Source organism: Cyprinodon variegatus, unplaced genomic scaffold (assembly GCF_000732505.1).
Source record: "Cyprinodon variegatus isolate N-32 unplaced genomic scaffold, C_variegatus-1.0 Scaffold522, whole genome shotgun sequence".
NCBI lineage: Eukaryota > Metazoa > Chordata > Actinopteri > Cyprinodontiformes > Cyprinodontidae > Cyprinodon > Cyprinodon variegatus.
In genome coordinates, this window is record NW_015150975.1 from 134,381 (window position 1) to 144,221 (window position 9,841).

General features: G+C 37.3%; 1 protein-coding gene across 1 annotated transcript in view; it reads right to left on the reverse strand.

Annotated features, from left to right (window-relative positions):
* Positions 1-1,105: 1,105 nt before the first annotated feature.
* cpsf3l (cleavage and polyadenylation specific factor 3-like) overlaps positions 1,106-9,841 on the reverse strand; it is a 27,993-nt gene continuing 19,257 nt past the window's right edge. The window contains exons 11-16 of the mRNA XM_015391035.1: positions 9,277-9,439; positions 9,054-9,164; positions 7,373-7,434; positions 5,711-5,853; positions 5,456-5,585; positions 1,106-1,814 (exon numbers count right to left, since the gene is read on the reverse strand). Coding sequence (XP_015246521.1) covers positions 1,758-1,814; positions 5,456-5,585; positions 5,711-5,853; positions 7,373-7,434; positions 9,054-9,164; positions 9,277-9,439 — 666 coding nt within the window. The 3' untranslated portion in view covers positions 1,106-1,757. The remainder of the gene's footprint in view (positions 1,815-5,455; positions 5,586-5,710; positions 5,854-7,372; positions 7,435-9,053; positions 9,165-9,276; positions 9,440-9,841) is intronic.

A 9,841-nucleotide genomic window follows, 5' to 3' on the forward strand; every position in this document is an offset into this window, starting at 1 on the left:
CAAATTTTCTTTAACGGAGAGTCTCCAGACTGATCTGCGAGTTAAACCTTGAAAGCTCGCGAGATCAGGAAGCTAAGTCCTCACCACTGTAGAGGGAACTTTAGCATGTGATTTGGCTCCCAAGGAGGGACTTTAGCATGCGTTTTAGCTAGCATTTGACAATAAGAAGGATAGACCGCCCCCCCGTCCTGCCCCTATGCATGCCATTGACCATAGGTGAAAGCTACTGAGATTAAGGGGACATCTTTAGTAGACAAACATCCCGTTAGATTCAGCTATAGAGTCTTGTTCTGCTATTCCCAACCTTTTGGTAAAAACTCTCCATATTTTGACCATTTTACGTACAATCTTGGTTATTTCATCCCCCTTGATAGAATCCCTTGTATAATTTAAGAAGTGAAAGCCACATGTAGTTGGCACAATTGCATCATCAATGTGTTCCGCCATGGGTAAGGTGGGGTTTTCACTTTATGAATATTAGTACAGCAAATTACTTTTTGGATGCTGTCACGAAAAAGTTTGGTTTCACTGGTTTATAAGACATTCTGACAAAAGAAACTCAGTAACTTCCAACTGTAGGAAAAAAGGGGGAGTCAATCAATGCATGGTTCTGAAGAGGTTCAAAACTATCTCACTGGAAAAAAAATCGAAATCTCGATAAGTCATTTTTTCTTAAAATAAGTGCATTTTTTTCTTGGATTGAGGAGGTAAAATAGACATTTTGCCAATAGAACAAGACAATTTGCACTTAAAATAAGAAAGCACAATTGCATTGTCTTATTTCAAGTGCATAACATCTAATTATCTTATTTTACGAGTAAAAATACTCAATCTGTTGGCAAACTATCTCATTTATCTACTCAAGCTGAGGGTAAATACACTTAATTTAAGATATTTTGACTTATTTCTAGATCGTTTTTCTAGTGCTGGATGACCAGCTCTGCAGAGTTAATTTTCCCAAATGTTTTTTTAGACTTTAATGTGGCATCTTGGTTTCTAGGAGAAAATACGTCTATCTTACCTAGACATACATGAGATAACTTAGCTCCTTCATTGATGCTGTAGTCCTTTCAGCTTGCCTGGCTAATTTCTATTTCATCTTTTGGTCAATTTTAAAATCGGCTCCATTACAAGCAGCTTTGAAACTTCTTTTATTTATTCCTGTCTTATGTTGACCTTAAAGGAGCAAAGTCCTGCTTTCGATGGCAGATTAACTACAATCAAAGGTCGGTTGAAATAAAAAATAACGTGCAAAGTTATGGAAAGCACCTCTGCTTTTTAAGTTTTTAATTTTACTAGTTGGTTTGTGTTGAGATTTACTGTACAGGAAATACAATATATCACCATGAAGGTGGATGAAGTTTCGAAATAAATCAACCAGGACTTTTTCTTCCTGTCACATAAAAAAACAGGTTTTAAAGTTGTTTACATATTTCATATCCAATGTAGATGTAAATAAAACCTGTACATACCTTAATATTACAATACTAATAAATGAAGCATTTTCTGTAAAACTGTTTGTATCTTAGAAAATGAAAAAAATAAAAATCTGAATTTCACCGCAAGCTTCAGTCCTTTGATCAGCCTTCTTATCGCAGTTTCTCTGCTAAGAGAAGGAAGCAGCTCTAGCCTCAAAGTTTATGTTGGCAGGAAAACATCTGACATTTTTTTGTGCTGGGGAGCGAGAGACAGAAACCCCTGATGAAGAGTCCCATCGTTTTAGGTTAGAGCACTTTACAAAATGCAGACTAGTGGAGTCAAGTTGGTAGACCCTTTTTGAGCAGAGAAGAGAGGTAGCTTCCTAGATCTTCATCCTGATTAGAAATAAAGAGAGAAAACAACAATGTTAAAGATCAAATCAAAAACTTAAGAGTTATTTCAATGTTCTAGACATTATGATCCATTAAAAGTAAGATTACAGACGTTTGTCTCAATTTTTTTTTTTACCTCCACCAAGGAGGTTATGCATTTAAGAGAGTTCAGTAGTTATTGTAGAAGACATCCAAACAATGGAACGACTTACCGGTACATATAAATTGAAAATGAAAGAAGAGGCTTTTGTAAAGGACTGGGAAAAATGGTTATTATATACAACAAAAAGAGCTTATTGCTAATTTTGATCTCTTTAATATTTTTTATTAATCTACTCCCTACAGGCTTTGTTGCTGTTCATGTTTTTCTTCATTTATATTTCTTCTATGTAAACATATTTTTTTATTGTTTGGTACAGTTTTGTTTGCACTTGTTTGTTAAGTTCTGTTATCAAATTGCAAATGTGACAGAAGAATGAAAAGAAAAAAAAAAGATGGGAGAAAAATGTCAATTTGCCCTCCCCCCACATAATAAAAAAAAAAGGGGGGACTAGAAAACTTGATATTTGTAAAGAGTGCAATTCATATGTTTATAACTAAATAAAAAAGATATATAAAAAAAAAAGAGAGTTCAGTAGTTATTTGGTTTCTGTACCAATTAAAATCTGTTCTAATTGGCTATAAGCCTCAATTAATGGGGCTGAGGGTTGCAAATGGAGAATAAATACATTATTCCACAGCAAATTAAAAGGCCTTTTTTAACTCAAAAATGAGACTAACATACAAACACAAAAACACCTGAAAAGAAATAGTGCAGCAAATGGAATAAATTGCATCCCAGCAAATAGAGAGCAGGACAGTGGGAATTCCGTAAAAGTAAAAAAAAAAAATCCACTGGACTTGGTTTCCAAGATTTTTTTATATATTTTTTTTAACTTTTACAGAATGATCATGACCTGGATGACTGAGAATCTTCATCAGCATAAAGTGGGAATGCTCAACAACAAACAAACAAAATATGCTAAAACAAAAAGACACAAAACACATGCAGAGGTAAATAGTGCTGGTAGCAACAACTACACATTAAGGACTAGCCCCGCATAATGTTAGTGCTCCAAACCACAATGGGGAGCCGATCATCAACTCATATGGGACCAGAACCCTAGTGAAGGTAGTAAGGATGCTAAGTTTTTACATAACTCAGCAGAAAGCACAATTTCATCCCTCCAGATGTTCTCTAGGCCAGGCATCCCCAACCTCTGTCCTCGAGGCCCGCTGTCCTGCAGGTTTTAGAGGTTTCCTTGCTTCAGCTGATTTTTGCACAGCTGATTTTAATTGAAAGCTAATTAACAGGCTTTTGGTCTACTGCAATCATTATAATCAGCTGCGTTAAAGCAGGGAAACCTCTAAAACCTGCAGGACAGTGGTCTTTGAGGACCGACTTTGGGGATGCCTGCTCTAGGCTTTATCCCATTTATATTGTATAGTTATTAATTGATCCATCCATCCATCCATCCATCCATCCATCCATCCATCCATCCATCCATCCATCCATCCATCCATCCATGGCCAGACTTTCCGATCCACGCACACCTCCTCCAGCTGCTCTGGGGGGACCCCGAAGCAACACCAGGCCAGCTCAGAGAAATAGTCCCTCCAGCGTGCCTTCCAAGAGGCCTCCTCCCAATAGGACGTGCCTGTAACACTTCCTGAGGGAGGCGGCCAGGAGGCATCTGGAACAGCTGGCTCCTTTCAACATGGAGGAGCAACGACTCTACTTTGAGCTCCTCCCGGGTAACTGAGCTCCTGACCCGATCTCGAAGGGTGTGCCCAGCCACGCTGCGAAGGAAACTCATTTGTGTTTGTGATCTTGTCCTTTAGGTCATTATCCAGACCTAAATACCATAGGTGAGGGTGGGAACGTAGATAGATCGGTGAATCGAGAGCTTTGCCCCCTGACTCAGCTCCCTCTTCACCACCACAGTCCTAAACAGTGACCGCATCACTGCAGACGCTTCACCGATCCGTATATCGATCTTGTGCTCCATCCTTCCCACACTCGTGAACAAGACCCAAAATACTTGAACAATCCTCCATTTGAGTAAAGTAATTATTATGTTCTGATCTCATATCGGTTGATAATCATGGGCTCCCAGTGATCTGGAGCACCTCTATCAATTCATTCTAATTTGCAGCTTTCTTTTAACTTAAAGTTGTTTTTACCGCTTGCAGTATTTTTCCTTTTTCATGTGTTTTGTGTCGTCGTTTGTTCGCAGCATTCTTGTTTTTTCAGCAGGTGTTGTGTTTGTTTTCCACTTCCTGCTCTCTATATGCTGTGATTGCATTGTTTTTTCTTTGCATGTGTTTCTAACTTTTGTGTTTGCTAGCCTATTTTGATGTATTTACATGGCATTTTCACCTCTAGGCCACTGTACTCACTTATCTAAGTTTATAGAAATAAACTATTTTTCAACATAATGATGAGCTTCAGGTTACAACTGAACTTATTACTGAATTAAAACAAGTTTTAATTCAAAATATTTATTCAAAAGCAAAAAAGAGATGAAATATGAACAGAACTTTTCTTTTTAAACTAATGGAATAGTTTTCAGGGTCAAACACCTACCTACAGTACGGTAGAAAAAAAACACCAGGCTCTATTTTTGTTTTTACTTGCCCATTGCGTTGAGAGTGGAACACGGGAGACCACGGAAACTCCACCTTCTGGTTTCATTGCTTATTTTTTGTCACTCAAAGCCCCCTCTCTCATTCTGTCCACCCACTCGACTACTTTCACCGCTTTCAACAGTTAAACCCCTCACACCAGAACCACGTTTACACATTACACAGGTCTCTCTCTCTCGCTCTCTCTCATGCACTTATCCTAAACCTGCAAATGGTAAATATTAAACTCTGTACCTTTATAAATTTTCTGATATTCCTCGAGATTAATTGATTTGAAACTGTTTTTTTTATGTTATTAAACCGTTCATAGCTTTGGAAAAATCTCAGCCTCACTTGTAGCAGCAACACTATTTTAATAGAAAAAAAACAACCTTTTACTGCCCTGAGCTACATGGCTCTTAATTTTGATTAGTGAGTAATAGGGCTGAAACAATTAATAGGATTAATCCTGATTGATTATTGGAATAATCGTCAACTAATTTAGTAATTGATAAATCATTAACTGGAATGTAGAGGCTCAAAGATAAACAAAAAACAGAATTTTTCAGATGCATCAGGATTATGGAGATATAATATCTTTGTTTTAATGTTTTATAAAAGCATCAGAAGAATTCTTCTTTCAAGGGGGGCACTGACATTTCTAAACACCATCCTTAATAGTGAAACAGTACATTTCACTTTATTGTTTTTTGAAATAACAATGAATTATCTCTTGGAAAAAGAAAGAAATCTAACAGAAGAAAAGGGTTTATGAGATTTAATCCTTTTATAGTTATATGGACATTGGCTTTTCTTTTATTTCGATAAAACAAAAATAACTCAAACTTCCTTTTAAAGAACCCCGTTTGGATCCGTCTCCACTGCGCTGTTTTCTCTACCTAAATCTGTATTCCTTCTCGCCTGTATTAAAGTACCACCTGTTGAGCAGCAGACATGAACACTGAATGATGCTGCTGTACCTGATAACTCCAGGAAAGCAGCAGGACCTTGGAGTTTGCGTCTTCGGCTGAGGAGGAGACTTTGATGACGATGGATTCCACCATCACTGTGCCATCAGGCAGGTGCTGGATGGTGTAATCTTTTAGCAAACTGCAACCCAAAAAGAAACAAAGGAAATGGACAGGTCAGAAGAGAGGCAAAAATCAGGACAAGCATTCAGGATGAGATTTAAATGCAAATGAAGTAGGAGGAGGCCCGGTGAGGATTGCTCTTACCTCTTGAGGTGTGTGTAGATTCTGTGCAGCGTGTCGGAGTCGCTGTGGGGGTCTTGGAGCTGCACGCGGCAGGTGAAGCGTAACTGATGCTCGTTTAGACCCAGCTCCTTCAGGGCCTGCTCTGACGACACCAGCTTCAAGCTCTGCAGTATATATAAAAAAAAAAGACCAAAAATTAAACAAACCAAAAAAGCAAACTAACCACAGATGGCATCAGAGGTTTAATAGGTACGGCAAGCTAACAGCCATTTAATCCAGGTGAATGCCATTTGCTATTTTTTTCCATGTTTTTCCACAGATGTAAAGCAGCTGAACGCTGAAGGCTGTAGCTTTTTAAATGTAAACTCAGCTGAAATTGCAAAGATATAAATTTCCAGATTTCTATAATTATAAAACGTCTAGAGGACTGGTTGTGAATTAACATGTTCTAAAAATAATAAAATAGATAAATAAAAATTATCAAAGCAAAACTGAAACTCTGTTAGAAAATCTTAGAGCTACACTACTTTGTAAACGGAAACAGGGTTAAAACAAAATTCTCATTATGAGGTTTACTGCTAATACACTTAATTTAAAAATGATATATAAAAATAAAAAAAAGTTTTTCTTCTTTTACCTACACATTAAAATAAATCTACTGAAGCTGCTACCTCTGCGACCCGACCCCGAATAAGCGGAAGAAGATGGATGGATGGATTAAAATCAATCTTCAAACACGAGTTTTAATTTTACAAATGCAATATATTTTATACAAAAAAAAGCTCCTATAAATTAATTTAACAAATTCAATGCCAGATTACATTTTCTCTGTCTTAAAATAATAAACCAGGATCTTATCTTTATTCTCTTTTCTTTGTCACTCAGAACTAGAGGCTTCATTTGCTATTTAAGCATCCATCTACGGAAGAGGATTAGGGCCACTGAAAAAAAAAAAAAATAAAAGTTAACTGATTTTTTAATTTTATTTCAGTTTAGTATGGGAAAAAAGTCAGAATTCTGACTTTAATCTCAGAATTCAGACTTTTCTCATAATTCTGACTTTAATCTCAGAATTTTGGATTTTAATGTAGATGGGCACCATAAAGGAAGAGATGTAGGAGCACTCAGCTTCACTGACAAAGATGTGAGTTGTTTGGGAGGGCCAGTGACACATTGGTGGAAAATGACGGAATTAGGCAACTTTTTACGTGTCCGAGGGGTCCCCTCATTAATGGAGGAGCAGAAGGTCATTAAAATAAGAGCTAGTCTCTAAAACAGACATGGCTATCGCTTGATGCTAACATGTTGTTATCTGTCAGAATTCTGAGAAAAAATTCAGAATTCTGAGATTAAAGTCAGAATTTTGAGAAAAAAGTCAGAATTCTGACTTTTTTTTCCCCATACTAAACTGAAATAAAATTTAAAAATCAGTTAACTTTTTTTCCCCAGTGGCCCTAATCCTTTACCGTAATCCATCACTGTCACTGGTGTGGTTGACAAATAAAAAGGAAAGTAAACAAACACTTAGGAGCAAAAGAAAATTCTATTTCTAACGGGCACAGGATTTATTTACTGTTAGTTTACAAACTTGTTTTACTTTTATCCCTTTTTTAAATCCTTTCATTTGTATTTTTATTAAGGCATTCCTGATAAAACTGTGTTTTCTAAACTTTGAAAACTTACATTTTCTTTCATAATCAGCGTTCCATGCATGGCGCGGGGTTTTTTGGGATCAGGCAGAGGACCTTTAACAAACAGAAATGAAACAAAACATTTTTACAAACTCGTTGAAAAAGAAAAAAAATAGAAGTCAGCTTTTTCCTTTATTTTATTTATCTATTAGGAGTATGCTTTGTCAAACATGTAGACACTTGCTGAACTCTAATATTCTTAAGTATGTTAATTGTTCCCCCCCCCATGGTGGAACATTACGGAATATAGAGGCTAATCTTTTCTCTCTCTTGCTCTTCTTTCGGGGTAGAATGTGACCCTCTTCATTACATAAGCAGCAGAGGTTTAGGAATAAAATGGGAGCATCTTAAGGCTGATGAAGAGAACACGGGTCTCTAACCCTGAGGCGCAGAATAATGAAGCATCCGCCTGATGCAACAGAGAATCATGAGGTATCAGGAGGACACTGGGATCACCAGAACCAACAGCTGAACGATCTGTTGCAATTTCTCTGATCTGACTTGGAATAAGTCCAGTTAAACTTTGAGCCTGGTTTTCTTTCTCTTTATAAGTAGCAGGTTTTAATAGTAGTTAAACTTAGCAATTGCTTCCATGAAAAGGAGATAAAAAGGACTCTAAGGCGCAGCTACCTACATTACCTATTCTTCCAATAATATACATAAAAGGAATGGCTTCTAATTACTTTAATTACGGATGAGACCGTGATAAAAACTGAAAAATGTTAAATAACATACATTTTAATAGTAGCTAAACACTGAGTAAAAATTGCCAAGGAGGTAAAAAAAAGAAAAAAAGAAACAGAAAAATACTCAGAAAAAAAAATAAATGTACCAAAACTGCAGAGTTTTATGTTATGCAAGTAAATACTAGGGGTAGCGTGTCCTGCAATTTAATGACTGGATGCAATCAGCTGGTTTTCCTTAGATAGAAAACTTTTAACAGATCTGACTGGATGATCTGGATGTTGTTTTTTCTTTAAAGTGCCTTGAGATGAAATGTGTTGCAAAGTGAAGGATTGTGGGACATTTCCCGTCCAAGGGCTCTGGAGAAACTTGTAAAGCATGTTGCTTTCATGTTTTGAGACACTACATTTCTAATCTAAATCTGGTGGGCTGTTTCAGAAAACAGGCTGTAATTATTTCAGCAGAGATATTAGCCAAGACAAAACAGCAGAGGTGGATAATCCAGGTCCAGAAAGTAAAAACCCTGCCATGTTTTCCACCATCCTTCTCATTTAACCAGGTGATTAGCTCCTCAGGTGATCAGTCAGTGTGTGGAGCTGGAAATGCAGATGGTTGGAAGTGATCTCTCTGCAGCCTTTTTACTTTCTGAACCTGGATTATCCACCTCTGCAGAACTGCATCAAAGGCCTTCTTTCATTACAAGCAAAAATCAGTAGATCTAAAACTAAATCTCATATACTTTTGCATTTTTACATTTGCATCATGTTTACAATATCAGTAAATCCAAATGACCTTAATCATAATAATCTATTCCATTCGTGAAATGAGCTGTCTAGGATTTTCTTAGTTGATGTTATCATGCCAGCGGATCTGGGTCGATTTACTGTATGAGGGCAGGAAGAAGCGAAGCGTGAGCCAAAAGCCCGTTATCAATCAAAGTGAAACTGGGTGAAACACAGGCTGAACCAAAACCACCAGATAAACCTCACCTCCGAGAGCCATCTCCCTCTTGAGTAGGTTGAGTGACATATCCACAGGAACGCTGGGGTTAGTTATCACAGACGTCGTCTCCCCGTTGGCTGGCATGTAACAGTCTATACCTGCCGTTTAAAAGATGGTAACATTAACCAGACTGGAAATCACCTCTGCCTCCAAACGGCGGCGGAGAAATGCATATCTTAAGACAAAATAAATCCCTTCAGCGGCACTTACTGAACTCCTGTTCGATCTTGCCCTTTAGAAACTCCATTTTAGCAGCCTCGCCGTGCACGAGCAGCATGTTTCGAGGCTCCGCCATACGGATGAGCTGCATGATGCCCTTTGCGTCAGCGTGTGCACTGAAGGACATGTACTCCACCTGCATCTTCACGTCCAACTGCAAAGAAAAAAAACGATCAGTTCAATTTTTAACTGACTTATAGACGAGAAATGCACAAGAAAACAGTTTGAAAACAGTTCCAAACACTGGTTAATAATAATAAGACAAACGTTTTCAGTATTATGATTAAAAAAAACTCCTGCTTCTTAAAAGCAACATGTTTTTATGACTTTTCTTTGCTCAGGAAAAGGATCTAATGTTCCACTTAAGCATAAGAAGTATTTCCTGATGATTTACTAACAGACATTACAAACCTGATCAAATATTTCAGCTTCATCTTTCTAAAAGCAGTTTTAAATATTTCTGCCTCCATCTTTAAATTTGCATAAGAGTCATTAGAGGAATGAGGGATCTAATGACGTTTGTCCAACGTGTAAAGCTGGTTGGAATAAAAAAAGG